Raw genomic sequence first — 16,541 nt, 5'->3', positions numbered from 1 at the left:
GTCTTCTAAGTATCTTATACAGTAGAATTGAGTTTGTTCTCAAAAATGTAATAAAAAATGGGATCCATGACTTTGTTTTTGAGATACAATGACAATGTCCATGCTTCCTGATATAATTGAGCATGCCTAATGGAATTTAGGGACAAAAATATAAAAAAACAGCATTCAGTATGTTTAATGGAAAATAGACACAAAAAACAAATAAAACACAGGAACAAAGCAATCAATGCCAATTGCTTTGTTCTTGAATTGTCTCTCCATGTCAGAAAGTCCAACATACTCCTCTTCTATGTTGGCAATTGCAAGGATCCCCTCTTTTATGATGGCGAGTGCAAGGATCACTTCTCCATTGCTGGCAGGTGCATGAATAGTCTGTTCTTGGCAGCAAGTGCAACAATTGGCTCTTTCTTTCCAGCTGGGCCTAAATTCTATCATAATACAACAAACTCATACAATGTCCTAGTTAATTTTTTAAAAATTAAATTTATATATTTTTTAATTTTAAATCTTTTTTATAAAGAAAATGATTTATATTTTTCGTTATACTTTTTCAGTGTGTTGATATTAAATATATATATATATATATATATATATATGTGTGTGTGGTGTGTGTGTGTGTGTGTGTGTGTGTGTGTGTGTGTATTATACAAACTTAAATCAAAAAATAAGTATGTATGCAAGATGCAAAAGTATCTTCCAATTTCTTTCATTTATAACTTTTAAAAATATAGTAAAGAATACAAGGTAAAAATAGCTTTGAATTCCTTACATAATAAAGTTTTATTTACACTATTTATGAAAAATTAAATGTTGTATGAACTAGTTCTGAATTTTTGGAGAGAGCTATAAATAATATGCTGGAAAGACAAGAATTTATAAATACTTTTGAATATATTTGAAAATTTACATTTTGTGTAATGAATTTACATTTGTTACTAACACTTCTTTAATCTCTGAAGAAATTAGAAAAATGTGTTTCGCAGTGGTAACCCATTTATAAGAATGTTAAAATGGAATCAGAATGATTCTCTTTTAACGTTGTATCATGTATATATGTACAAGAAGTATATACAGTATATTCAACAATACAATTATTAAATCTTACTTTGTCTGAATCTTCCATCCAATTAACACTATACACATCACCTAAAAAAGTTACTAGTTTATCATCATAATAACAAGAATGTGAAGGTTCATCTTTATTCGCTGCAGTTGTAGCAAAGACTGAAAAATGAAATATTTTAATGTTTAAGCATTAATATATTTTTATAATTACAAGAATAAGTGTGAAATATGTGAAAACATACAGTATATGTAAAAAATGCAGGAAATTCAATCTTATAAATAAAATTAATTTGCCAAATTGTATTTTGTTTCTGAGTTACATAGCTGCATTTAAGAATAATAATCAGATGATTAATATATATTTGTTATTAAAATAATCATTCAAATAATTTTATTAGAGTTTTAAAAGTCAATCAGTACTTTTTACAATCTTCAGTTGACTATTAAATTATTGATAATTTATATGCTTAATTTTATTTTTCTAAAAACAAATGAATATCTTTACTCAGACCAACATTTTTTTAGAATTTAGCCAAAACTGATATTATTGATATGCACTAGAATATAATAATACTAAACCAATTGCTTGACATATAAAGACTTGATTTATTAAATCAAAAAACACTAATTTAACTGCTTATAATAAATTTAAAGCCCAAACATTTCTCATAGATACAAAAAAACCTATGATTGTATTCCAAATTTAAATACTTGTATTACCAAGTAAAGAGATGGGAAAAAGTTTCATAAAAAATAACATAATTGATAATTTAGATGAACTATGAAATGTAATAAAATAGAAAATTGTTTTAATATTAAAAGAATTAGAATCTATAAAAATGAATGGATAAATGGAAGTCTTAAATTAGGTATAAAAGACACAAACTGAGAGGAAATGTCACTCCTGCATGATTTTACAAATTCTGTCTTATTGATATATAACCTTTAAATTATATTAAAAAATTTGATGGACTAGATAATTAAGAATATAGTACTAAAAATTCAGATGAATGAATTAAAAAAACTTAACTGACATCCCAATTGATTGTCATACTACATTAAATGTGTCTAGATGTAGTATGTATCAATCCACATTCCACTCAAATATAATGAAAAAGTTGAATTGAAATAGTGTTAATGAAATTCTAAATGAATTTTGTTCGTAAAAGCAATTTCTTTTTGTATGAGTTGCAATGGAATCAGCAATTGAACTAAAACTTGATGAAATATGTAATATTGATAAACAGATATTAAGAATTAATGGAATTGTATGAGGATAATGTAAATGATTACACAACATTTTACAATGCATCAAAAATAATATCAGAAGAAATACAGGATTATATAAATACTCTCAGAGATAGTATAAAATTTCCAAGTGAAACTGAAGATAATATAATGTAATTTACATGTAACTGTAATTACATTACATATCTTTGGTTAATGTTACCCTTGGTGCCAAGATGGCAGCAGTTTGGTTAGGTTCGTTTCGTTTCCATTACATTAATTATATTTTTAGTAGACATTTCCTTTTTTTTTTACTTTGTTCAAGAACTACTGTGAATCAATAACTAGTGACATTAATGATAACACGTTACACCAGCAAGTTCCTGGAGATGGTGCATCTATTGTGTTATAATTCTTTTTCCAATTCAAGGGTACGGTGCACATGCAAGGAAGAGGAGTCCCTATGGGCAGTCCCGTCTCTGGAGACATGTGAGATGGTGATTAGGCAACTGGAATCCAAAGTCCTCCCACACCACCTTCACAACATCATTTTATATAAGAGGTACGTCGATGACATTATCATATTGTGAAAAGAAATTCCGCACATCTTTGCCTTTGTTGACTCCGTAAATGATAACACATATGGATTGACCATTGAAATAAAGCAAGCGTACCAGACGAAGGTACATTTCCTTGATATTGACATCAAGATTGAAAGAACGACAATCCATACAGGGTGTACGGTAAATCAAGATCAAAGGGCATCTACATACCTGTGGGGTCATGTGACCCACCACAGTATAAAGTTGCAGCCTTTAAAACCTTAATTAAGAGAGCACACACACACTCATCCATGCAGCAAGCTCTCCAGACTGAGCTAAGGCTTACACATCACATAGCCTATGAACATGGATACTGCAAGCTCACATGCAGGTTGATTGACAAGTTCCACCGATACCAAAATCTAGCTCAAGTCCTTCCCCAAGGCAAAGAATGACACAAGATGGATAAAATCATTCTGGTCACTTATAACCCTTATCTCAGATCGCTATATTCTGAAAGAGCTAAAAAGAACCACATCCGCATCGCGTACAGAAGATGTGCTTCGGTATTTAACATCCTAAGTAACGGAACGGATGAGCCTGAACGGGAAAGACTACCCAGGGTGTACAACATACTGATTAAACATCACAGATGCAATAGAAACTTTGTCTATGTAGGCTGTACAAAACGATCCTTAGGAGTTAGATTGAAAGAACACACAGCGGATATACAAAATCAAAGGAACACCACTGCTCTGGCAATTTATGTGGACATAGAGCTGGATTTTAAGAAAGCCAGAATTATCTGCACCACACAGCACATACAACACATCAGGTGGTTAGAGGCTGCCAGCATATACTTAGCTAGCCTTAGTGGTAATAACTGCATCAATCATAAAGATGAGATAACGCTATCAGTAGCGTGGCAGGCAATTACGAACAGTAATCTATGATCGCTGTCGTGCACTTGATTGCGCATGCCTAAGAAGATGTAATTGTGAAGCGTGCATTCAAATTTCTAATTTGGTTTTCTTCATTTGGCATTCCATCAGAGACTCAAAGTTACCTGAAGAAAAACCTTTGTTTTGGTTCGTAAACTTTAGTAATTAACTATTTACGTTTGTTGTGGTTTTGTAGATGTGGGAGAACGCACCGATAACAGGTTTGAAGAATTTGTTAATATACTCTGGTGTTAAGTTAATGATGTTTAATTAACCTGGCTGATTCTTTGTGTTAAAATTGTCTTCAAAATAATTTAAAAAGCTTTCTGAACAGGTATTAATAGATATCACCTGGATATTTTCTTACATTGATTAATAATCATGTTAAAACCGAAGCAAAATTTCTGTTTTCATAACAAGGTTGAGGCCGATGTTTTCAACGAAAAAACGTGAACGTCGGACGTTCAGCGCTGCCTTCCTGTAAGCCTAGAAATTTGACAATGGCATTTGGAATGTCAGTGGAATCATGCTTGATGTTTCAAATGCCATTGTCAAACTTTGATGCTTACAGGAAGGTGGTGCTGAATGTCCAACATACACGTTTTCGCATTGAAAACATTGGCGTCAACCTCAATAATGATTAATGTTCAAACTAATAATGTGCAGAGGTGATTAATATGTTTATTTTTATGCTCACCATTAATATCTTTAGGTAAATCAATAAACATTGACCCTGATTCACAAGCTTCTATGTAAAGCACCATCTAAAATCAATGTACAAACAATTTAAACTTTACTTTTTATAAATTGGTTTTAACAAAATAACTTTCAAAAAGATTAAATGCATTAGTTAATTAAATGATAACAACAAATACTTTGTTTTAATTATATCCATTAAATAAAAAGCAAGTTCACAATATTCATAATACACAATAATTAAGTTATTATGTATACAAAATGAAGTGATATCATGCATTTTTCCTAGAATTATAAAAAACAATTTAGGTTTAAAATTGAGTAGCTTATTTAATAAATTATTTGGATTCAAATATAATGAATCATTCTTAGCAAACAATTAATTTTTAATTGATTTTATTATACAAAATCTCACCTTTGAAAATTTTTTAGCAGCATTATACTTTTTTAAAAATGAAACTAATTGATCATTTGTAATCTCCTGAAAAATGTCAAAAATTAATTTGATTTGAAAATTGATTTACAAAAGTTAAAAAATTAATTTGTGAAATAATTTTCTAAATAACTTACCCCATTGTCATAGTCATTTTCTCCATCATAACCAGGAAAACAAATTAAACCATATCCTCCATGATCAGCAAAATAAATAAATACATGGTCATTAGGATTACTGAAATGTATTCAAACTATTTATGTATAACTTTTTAGATATGTAACAATAAAAATTATTGCTTTATTTCAAGTAAAATTCATTATTTTGATGATCTGTAAATTAAATTTTTTTCCAATTCATATAAAATTGAAATACCTTTTAATAACCTTTCCCGAACCGACATTTTTCAAAGCGGTTTCATTTCCCCATAAAATGTTGAAAAAATTTTTTGGTAGAACATCCTTTAAAAATGTAAAAAACCAAAATTATAATCAAATAATAAAGTACAATAATAATAACACACTAGGAACTATAAACAATTCCAGTACAATTTTAACACAAGTAAAGTGTGTACTTGTATCTAACATGCACAGCTGTTCCAATAGAAGTATACAAGATTCTTACCCTAACAACAGTGGAACATCTGATAAAAACCATATCAACCAACACATGCAACCCTTAGCATATCATTGTAGATTATAATCACAACATGAGCCTGTCTAACGGAAACTGTTAATTTTCAAACACTATCCTACTATCTATAAGATACTCGGGAATGGAAAAGACAACATTAGCAGACACAGTTTCAAGGATATACAGGAAAACAGTGAAAGACAACTGTTTCAGTTATGACTTGGGAGTGCATTGGTTCCACCACACAATCCCTCTGAATTAGACTTGCTGAAGAAAAACACGATATTGATAAAAAAACACTCTATTGTCCTAGTCCTAGCACTCTGAGAATAATGTACAGTATATAATCCAACTCAACAAGACTACCCTTATCAGATGTTCTCAACAATATGACCACATTAGAAGGCCCTCAAGATATTCAAATGTAATAAAAAAGGATTTCAAAGAATTAACATTTATCCTACATGCTTGGCAACCTCTACGTGACAACCAAGGGCAAGATGCATGCACTTCAAAATATTCAATTAAGATCTGTCCAATCTTACACCAGCTCAGAGTGTTATGAAATTGTTACTCATTAACAGATTTTTACATGTATTATTACTGTAAATCATTGTGTACTTTTATTTCATTTTATTTGTATTAATGCCTTATACTAATTCATATTTTGTATTGCAATTCTTTCTTCAAATTTCATAATTGTTCCTATTCCTTGCACTCTATTTTAGAATGTCAAACTGATGATGATCTCTTGAAAAGATCAAAAACATTCCACTTCCAAAATATAGAACCAATGCACTCTATTACATTCCAACATGAAATTATTTCCACAAATTGTTGTGTATTCCTTCTCCACCACAATTCAATGTCCTTTTGAGATCACTTTTGAGACTGACAGTGAGCTGTACTTCATATTGGAAACTATGAGTGCCTCAATGGTTATAGTATGTCCTTGACACTTTGCCCGCAACTCATCACTTTTGATTGCCTTTAAAACTTCGCCATTAGCAACATAAATAGTCACTTCATTATCCAATGGCAAAATGTTCTAATTCTTGTTTTACAATATGATTACTTATTCCTGAATCCAGAACAAAGATAATACTACTAGAATTGCATTTCTGGTTACAGATGTTTACTGCATATAGTGAAATTTGCTTCTCTTTACCACAGATTTGTCGTTTGTTACTTTGAACTCCAAATCGTATTCTTTGTCCTGGCCTGTAATGAAAATGCATTAGGCATTGTGCCTGAAAATATGATTTACTCTTAGATATGTAGCAGCAGCCTCTGCTGTTTGCCTTGAAACTTTGTTGTTTTCCAGGTATGAGTTATTTTCTTAATGGGATTTTCTTTTCAGCTTCCACATCTGGTGGATCACTATAAATCATGTCCTCACACTGTTCTCTTTCTAGACTAGATAAAACTGTAAACTTTTAGTTGTTGAAATTATTTCCTTCTAATTCTAGCACAACTGTTGCAACTCTCATTATTTTTAACTATTAGACTAAATAAAGTTATACTAGATGAAATTTAAGAAACTTAATGAAAGCTCTGAGTCCATAACCTGTTAAAAGTAAAGAAAGATTATACAATGTACATTGCTCTACCAAAACACTGTGTTTAATATAGGAACAAATATAGGAAGGACAGCATAAGCCTTCTGTTCTATGAGGCCTGGAAATAGCCCCCCAAAAAAGGATATGTACAATTTTGTTAAGTTAAACCTTAAGGTAATAAATTATATAAGTGTTGAGTTGGTGACACCGAACTTTGATGTCAACACTCATAAAGAATAACGGGAAAAACAAAATTTTAGGTAAAGAAAATTTAAAAAGGAAAATATGAAAAATTTAAGACGCAGTTTGGAAAGCAAAACGAAACCAGAAAAAAATTTCAAAATGAGTGTAGGTATCATAGTCAACAATTAAATGCAAGCAGAGTCTAAAAGACGATGTTGGGTAAACCATCTCTAGCCAACCTTTCCCGTGCCCTAAACGGAGCTCCGTTTACACCTGGAGACAGATGGGAGACCAATTAGGAAGCTGAAGAATAATCTAATAATAAGACCAGAAGAATAATCTGTCCAATTAGCTCCAAGTCAAGTTTGAAAAACTTATAAAAACCCCGACTTCAAGGACAGAAGAGAGCTTCCTTGCTGAAAGACTTTCTCCATAATATATCCTTTGGGATCGTTGCCATCTTCTCTCTGTGCTTCTGCTTGTCACTGTCTTGTGTTACTTATCTGTGCCGAACTTTAATTCGCCGCCACCTCAGGATCTGCCATCTCTGGACAAAAGAAAACATCTGAAGACATCTAACGGACTGGATGGTGCCTTTAAGAACCTGGTCAATTATATGTAAGCATCTTTCAACAAAAATAAACGGTTTCTTTTTGAAACACGTCTTTTCTGCCTCCTCAAAACCGCCACCCACATACGTATAGACCTTAGTCATCCTGACAGTTGGGAATAAAAACTCCCCCCATTTCGGCGAGCTTACAGTTCTACAAAACAGGAAGAGTGCACAGAAGAAAAAAAAATGCCCTTTGGCTGTTGAGAGGAACACAGTGTGAAATTCTAACACCAATGGAAACAGACAATTGTCTATCAAACATTCTTCTATTACAACATCCTGTTAACATCAAATAATTGAGTTATAGCTCTTGGATCCACTTCCTAGTTTACATCCAACATTTGATGTACTTTGAAATCCGGCCAAAATTCTCAGCCTGGATATCATGCTGTACAGCATATTCAGAATTATGGAGACATCCCTATGTCTCTATGCAATTGACCTACTTCTAGCTCTCCAATAACTCTTCCTTTTATAAAATTGTCTACGTACAGTACCAATGTGGTGTCATTATCACTGTCAGTATCATGCACTGAAATAGTAACAAACTGTCCTAGACGGTTAAATTGCAACAAAACAATACTATGCTATTGTTGTATTTATACAGCCTGCATAAACTTGTGTTTTTTAATGAAATATTCAATAAAACATCCTGGGTATTTTTATAGCCTGGAAACATTCATACAAATTTTCTGGTTTTATTTTCTGGTTCTATTTTATTATTTAAATTAAATAATTAAATTTTTATTGATTTGTAAAAACTTACATCTTTTGTATAATCCAATGGTACACCTTTGTAAACATTTGGTCCATTAAGGTGATTTATTATAACTCCATGATTCAAATTGCTAAAACAGAATAACTTTTAAAATAAATGTTTGCTAAAGGAATTAGTTTTTAATATGTTACTTAGATATTTAATAAAATGTAAAGTTTTAAAACACAATCATAAAAAAATCTATAAATAAAAATAAGTCTTTAATTCAATTAGCACATCTATTTAGGAAAAATGTATGCAGTTTAAGAGTCCAAAAAAGGTGCCATTCCAGCATTATATGCTAAAATGGCACCTTTTTTAGACTCTTTTTAAAGATGACATTGCACAAATGACCCTCATCCATGGGCACAAATTTTAAATATGACATTGCACAAGTGATCCTCATTCATGGGCAGACACTCTACAAATTTTCAAAGTATATCATGCTGTGTGACATAATTAGAATGACATACATGAGAATATGTCATGCAATTCTATGCATGACTCATGCATAAAACTGAATGACATATTCTCAGGTATGACACTGATTGCATGATAAATTTTTTTCTTAAGATTTTCAATATTTTATGGATGAATAGCATATTCACTCTTCATTCATGCTACCATTTATATCAAAATAGCATTAATCAAATTCAGTTGTATTTCATACTTGACTGAACAATCATGACCTATTAGAACAAATATTTTAATTTTGTAATCCATAAAAAAGTTTTCATGACCCATTAGAACAAATATTCGGCTAATCTATATAAATAAAAATGTAATGTTCATTTGTGCCTAACAGGTATTCTCCGAAAGTTCTTCACCGATTGATTTGAAATTTTGACACAACGTTGCATTCGAATACGCGCGTTTTTTATAATATAGATGTCAAAATTTGCCCCTGCAGGAGAGAGGGACAACATTAAGGCTTACCGTGAAGAACTCGGCTTCTATTATACTATTTTACATACGGTTTTATGCGTTTTAATAGGATACATCAAGAGAATGTACACCGAGAAGGCATTTTTCGAAATTCCTCCCTCACGGAGGAAGCGTTATACAGTCAAACCTGTTTTTATGCGGTCTTTTTTGTGCGATTTTTTATTTGTGCGGTATAGTTGGCGACTAGTCTCGTGCGATTTGTCATGTCTCACGTTGACTTATTATAGCTAAATAAACTTATTATAGCATAATTATAGTAATATTATTGCATGAATATGCGAAAAATGAAATAATTTACTTTTTAAGTCAACAAAACACCACCTGGACAAAAATATGTAAAACAGACGATAGACCAGACGATGCAGTCAAGTGCTGACATCTGTTGTCAATAAATTCTATTTCGTACGGTTTTGAGTTATTTTCTATGTGAGACTTTTTTTTATGCGGTCCCTGTTGACCGCATAAAAAAAATATTTTTTAATTGTGTTGCGAAAACTATTTTTTACAGCCATTCGTGAAGTTTCGTGCGATTTTTTTTATGCGTTTTTTTATGCGGTCCCTATCCATCTCATAAAAGCAGGTTTGACTGTACATTTATAATAGATACATTTTGAGCCACAGCAACGCGTGGCTGGATCCGCTAGTAACAAATACTTTTATTTAAATTTTGTCATCTATAAAAAGTTTTCTATGATAACTAATTTAAAAATAAAATGAAACCTTAGAGCTCCCTTGAGGATTAAGGAAAGGAGAGCATGTACCCCAAATGCCCCAATGCATGAGTGCCTCTAATGTAGAGCATGCAGATAACTTCAAACTAGTACGCTATGGTTATTCAGAAAGAGAGATTTGTAAGGCTGTGAGTAACGTTACAAATAACAACACAGAAACAAATTGAACACGAAAAATATAACTTTAATTCTCTCTGAACACAGTTCTTTTATTACATGGCATGGATCCCAACTCGACAGATTTTCACTTTAATATCTACACAGGGATGTGTATCACTTCCTATTACTTTACAAGTATATACTACATGTGCACGTAACACAAGACAAAAGAAAGACTTAGTGACTAACTTAAAACTAATCTTATAGCTATCTTAAAACTAATAAGGAAAGGAAACGGATAGACTTAGGAAAGTAAAGACAAGCTAGAAAGGCAGGTAGAAAGTACCCAGGTCCAAGTCGTTTAGTTGATATCCTTAATGATAAGGGCTCTTACAATCGTGATTTCATCTCAGTCTCTATATTAACCAGCAGTTCAATGTCCAGAGTCCTCCAAATCTCCCAGTGTCCTATAGACCCTTGTACCTCTTTCTTTCTCTGGTCTTGGTAGGTTCTCTCTCTCTCGGCCGCAGTCCCCTTTCTTCCACCTTCTCTCGAGTCCGGAGCACTGCTTACAACATCTGTTCCCTCAGAAGTCCAGCCAAAAAGTGACCTACTACCCGTCTCTCATATTGCCTTGGGCTCTTCCTCCCTTTTTCTGTTTCCCCAAATTCGGGGGAGTCTTAATCTCCTTCTCCTTTGTTCAACTCTTGGTTCTTAGAAAGGGTAACCCCCTCAGGCAGTAATGGCTTACTTAGAACTTGCTTGGAGACAATGGAAAGGAAGTGAGAAAGTAGAAACGAAAGAAAAAAATAAAAAAGAAATAAAGAACTTATGAACTATATAAAACTAAAATATGGCTGATGGCCACAATGCATAGACTTTGTTATAATTTTATATATTGATTAAAAAGATTACAACTTACAGTGGATTGTATGCTATGTCATTATACATCATGACAACAATCTGTTCATCAGGGATACCATGATTATGTAAAACATGATACGCATGACAAACATCTGCCTGGAATCATTAAAGATAATTTTTATTATATTAAAGAAAGAAAATGGAATAATTATTTTAAATTTTAAACATTGATATATTTATTTATAAATAAACACGTTTTTTCACAAAAAAATAAATCTAGAATTACAGTATACCAAAAAAAAAATAATAATAAAATAAACTAGTTAAGTAACGCTGTATCAGCGTGTAGTCGGAACAAAGCTGCTTGCACCGTTATTTTCTAGATTATGAGGGAAAAAAGAAACAAAGAATCATTCGTTCTCAACAATATATTTGATTTCTATTGGATCATTTAAAGGTACAAATATAAGGTCAGAATAAGCCATTAATTAATTGCTATGCCAACGTCTCACGACATTCTGTCTATCACTATGGGCCTTGGACTTACAGATTGACTCGTAGCGATCTTTATTGTAACTCTAAAAATACAGAGTCAGTTATTTTTTTTCACTCGACTCAATGTAACATGGGTAAGCCCGACTTTTTTCCCTATATCTATTTTGATTTTTGGAAGAGTTAATCCCTGTTATTTATGTACAGTCATCGAGTATGCTAAGGTAAGGAGAAACTGTCCACGAGATGGCAATATACTGCCATCATTTGAAGAGCGTGTTATGGGATTATTGAAAACAGATTACCATAGATGAAAGGTCCCCGATAGTTATCAAATTCCACTAAAATAAACAGAGGAAGAGCTGGAGAGCGAGCATTACAAGCATATATAATGTAGCGTATAGTTTCTAGTGAACCATTGACAAGTCCTCCTTGCACCCATAAGTTGACTCTTAGCATGGTTCTGCCATTAACTGAATACTTGAAGAGACCAAGAGCTGAATCATCTTTGGACGAAAGCAAGGCAATATCTGGAGTGTTTTCAGATGCTATATAAGCAAGAGGGCATCCAGTTGACTGCAAGTAGTCTTCGTTGCTTTGTTTAACTCGCTCATTTGTTGGATATAGCTCTACTACCGTTTAGAACTGATCGAGTTCATTTCTGGACACATAGGCTCGATTTCTTGTCGTCAGAATGTTCAGATCTGTATCAGAGAAATCACCCGAAGCTAGATGTTGTAAGACATCTGTGAAGGAACTATCTGCGCTATTTTGTCTATGAGAATTACTAAGTTCAATGAACTTCTCAAAAGAATCAAATGCAAATGTAATGTCTCAACAAGCTCCCTATCTTGTTGGAACATTACATTGTAAAAAACACTCGAGTAGCGAGGAGTATCTTTAACAGGAGGAAGCTGACGAAAATCACCAAACAAATAGATAAAGAATCCACCAAACGGCTCATCTTTCTCGGGGTTTATCTCCCTCAATCGTCTCTCAATCATGTAAAGCATTCTTGCACCAATCATTGACATTTCATCGATGATGACGAATTTTAGCGACTTCATCTCAATCTGGAATCTCTGTGCAGCTTCTCCATTTAGAGATCGAAATTTCGTACTAACGATAGGAAGACGAAAAAGACAATGGATCGTAAAGCCATCAATAGTGACTGCTGCTGTTCCATGTTTTAAAAAGAATACTTTTTAAAACTTATTATTCTATAAAGATTCTTTATATTTGTTGTTGTGTATCCAGTTAACGATAACATTTACCTTTCAAAATTACCGTTTTAATGCTTGTCATATTTTCCGACCACTAGATGACACTTCTACACGAGCGTGCAGGAAGCGACTAATACTCGACTTCACGCATTCCTTGTCAACATTGTAACTCTAGAATGAGTTGTCCGACCGTGATGAAATTTTCTAGGACGACTCATCGTCACTCAAGGATGAACTGATTAAAATTTCAACTTTCAAAAATGATCCATACTGAAGAAAAACGCGATCTTCGTTTTGACCCCTAACTCCAGTTCTACAAAACTGGATCATTTTTGAGAGTTGAAATTTTAATCAGTTCATCCTTGAGTGATGATGAGTCGTCCTAGAAAATTTCATCAAGATCGGACAACTCATTCCAGAGTTATGTTGACAAGGAATGCATGAAGTCAAGTATTAGTCGTCACTTCGTTCCGACAATAAATTTTCCAAGATTTAAAAGACTTCTTAGAAATTGTTATAAAACTGTTTAGTATAAAATGTTATAGTTATCTGTTGCAGTTGTTAATAATTACAATTATATCAATAATAAACTTGTAATCATCATCATACTGACATGCCCAGTGGTGCATTATAGCTTCGTGGGACCCAGGTGAATGTGAATTAGGGTGCCCCCATGTACGGCGCTGACTTTGGGCAATTTTCTTCGGAAGAATGTTTTAGGGAAAATATTTTCTTATAAAAGATTGATTTGTGCTTGGCTTGTTAGCTGTAGTCCCAGGCAATTGCCATTTTGCCAATACAGGGAAATTGTGGATAATGTGCCACTGGACATACCTCTATATTAAAATTTGTTATTCAAAAAAACAACAATAATAATTATTATTATTATATAATTCTACAGTATATACATACACAGTGGAGAGTAGCGATCACTTATTGTAATCACAGATATTGTTATCAGTCATTTAATATTATAAGAATTGAAAGATTGCTGCAAACAGAAGGTAGCTCCAGTTTTTGTGTTTTGAGTCATACATCCTATTTTGAGCAAAGAAAAAAACTCTGAATTGGAGCAAGGAGGTATCCTCAAGCATTAGTTCCCGAGTTATCCAACAGATGGGACTGACTGTCTTTCTTGCCCCAGGAGCCTCTTTACGCTAAATGACTGAGATAGTGTATTGACACGAATGTTACAGTCTGGAACAGTGGTTTCTAACCCCTGGTTAGAAACCACTTATTATTTTATGTTATTGTGTTTATTGTATTGTATTGCGTTAATTACTGTGTTAAGAGAAAAGCATGTATATTACTGTATCATACTGATTTTAGTATAGATAATTAATTTTAGAAATAATTTATATAGTAAACTATATTAACCACAAATTATTCTGAAAAGGTGTTTAGTTCGGTTTCCTCTGATCTGTATAACTCTGAAGGAGAGGAAAGTAATTCCAGTGTAGATTATGTAAACAATAATCGTGTTCCTGTTCAGAAAAAACAACAGAAAAATTTCGTTTAAGTGTGAATGGAAACGAAAAGTAAAAAAATGAATGGTTGAATTACCTTCAACCATTCATTTCAACAAAATTGCAAGTGGAAAAGAGTTACTGACCGTAATAGTAAATGCTTTGGTAAATGTGATGATGATGAGAAGGTACCAGTGGCGTGCCGTGACATTTGATGATAGGGAAGCTGTGTTTCTGTAAGAAGCCGACTTTCAGGGGCAATCGATTAATTGCGCGTCAGGGCCCGTTCTTATTCGTTTGTTCGATAAGCCAGTAAAAACCGTATACTTCTTTAAATGTATTTTTAATAGATTATCTGACGTACTTAATAAATAAAAGTTCAATATAATTACCTCCGTTATTAGATTCAATAAATTCCCTACGCCCTCTAAATGCCAATTCTCGCTTTGAGAAAAAACATATAACATCTATTAATTTAGATATATCTATTAATCGTAATTATCTCCTTATAATTTTCAATATTTATTTTATATTGTCTACCAATGTTAAATTCTATTCTATTTTGATTTCCAAATTGCTTAAATTTTACGAAAGAATCGTCATTCGTCATAAATTTTATCGTCAAAATGTCAAAATTTTTTGTCGACGTATTTATATTTAATTTAGGCATTGGTCTTTCTCTTTTAATAATGTTTTCTTTTTCATTATATGGTCTTGAGCCAAAACTTTTTTTAAATAAATTTTTGAATCACTAGCCACGATATAAGGGCTAAAATTAAAATTATCAGAAAAACTTACTTGGTAAAACAAAATGTGTGACGAATATACATACCTAGTAAAAAAAATTCTTCAATTGTATGAATATACTTCTAATGAAACTTATAATTAAATATAACTTTGTGAAGAAACGTACATAAAAATAACAAAATATTCTTTACTTTTTAAATCTTAAAACAATCCACTTAGTGAAATAGCTCCCTACGAGTGGCTAATGAATGGAATCGGAGACGGTCCAGGTAGGTGTGTCCGTGCCAAATCCCGAGGGTGCCGATACCGGTCAATGTCAAGTGCCTCTTTTGTCGCGTCACTAGTATATATCAAAGGACGCGACAGCGTTGTTGTAGATTTTAAACGTTTCTCACCATAGCTGTAAGAATCTAAATATGTTAAACTTAACAGATTGTCCGTCGTTCGTTTTCTAACTAATTCGTTTTAGGATCGAGTGTTCACGGAAATTTCCAAAATTTACAACTTTTCGGTCACTCTCATTGAACTGGAGAAATTTCTGTCTTTATTACATCTAATATTACGAAGAGATCAGACCCCACTGTACTCGGCAAGAGATTGGTTCGGTTAAGCTTCTGTTTAAGTAAAATTTCGGCTCTTTCATCGGGGTTTTATTTATGTTTCTAATTCCCTAATCGCTTAATTATTTAACTACTTCTTAAATAGAAATAAGTCGAAACCGGTTACTTTGTACTCGAATATCTGTAGTCTTGGGAAAGAAGTGGAAAGAAATTTTTATGACAACAGATACATAAATCGTAAATTTGAGGAAAATAAATTCTACAGCTTTTTTTGTACCATTGTACGTCTCATTCATTAAATTTGGTTGTAAATGATGCTGCCAAAGTAACAGTTAATTTTTTAACACTGTACTAGAATTGTACACGTTTTTTCTGCATCCCCTTACAGATGGGACATACTAAATCGTAATATCACCGGTTTAACATTGAAATCCGTAAGTAATATAAGATGGAAGAGCGGAATAAACGCGGAATAAATGTATCAAATATTTTAATGGATTTTTTTTAAAACTCCTGTCAACTATACAGAACTATCATAAAATAAAAAACATGCCAGTAAACTCCTATCGGTTGGGTTAAGTTATAAATCTAGTCTACGGTGGGTAACCTTTTTTATAACGTGGGCCAGAATAAATTTTGTTTTTTTTCCGCGGGCCGTAGTAGTTAATTGACGCTTTCTTGTGACTCGTAATTTTTTTAGTCTGCAAATATGAAATAAATAAATAAAAAGTTAATTACTACATTTATTTCTCTTATCGTTTTCGA

At 32.4% G+C, this 16,541-nt stretch overlaps 1 protein-coding gene across 1 annotated transcript in view; it reads right to left on the bottom strand.

The window, feature by feature from the left end:
• The window catches only part of LOC136987175 (legumain-like), a 30,696-nt gene that overhangs the window by 8,829 nt on the left and 5,326 nt on the right, over positions 1–16,541 (bottom strand). Inside the window, exons 2-8 of the mRNA XM_067284864.1 lie at positions 11,347–11,444; positions 8,659–8,740; positions 5,280–5,365; positions 5,042–5,141; positions 4,887–4,952; positions 4,473–4,539; positions 1,106–1,224 (exon numbers count right to left, since the gene is read on the bottom strand). Of these exons, the coding sequence (XP_067140965.1) occupies positions 1,106–1,224; positions 4,473–4,539; positions 4,887–4,952; positions 5,042–5,141; positions 5,280–5,365; positions 8,659–8,740; positions 11,347–11,444 (618 nt within the window). The remainder of the gene's footprint in view (positions 1–1,105; positions 1,225–4,472; positions 4,540–4,886; positions 4,953–5,041; positions 5,142–5,279; positions 5,366–8,658; positions 8,741–11,346; positions 11,445–16,541) is intronic.

The sequence above is a fragment of the Centruroides vittatus genome, unplaced genomic scaffold (assembly GCF_030686945.1).
Source record: "Centruroides vittatus isolate TY-2023 unplaced genomic scaffold, ASM3068694v2 scaffold_1478, whole genome shotgun sequence".
In the NCBI taxonomy this organism is placed as follows: Eukaryota; Metazoa; Arthropoda; class Arachnida; order Scorpiones; family Buthidae; genus Centruroides; species Centruroides vittatus.
The sequence above is the reverse complement of the archived record's forward strand: the minus strand, read 5'-3'. Positions and strand labels throughout refer to the sequence as shown.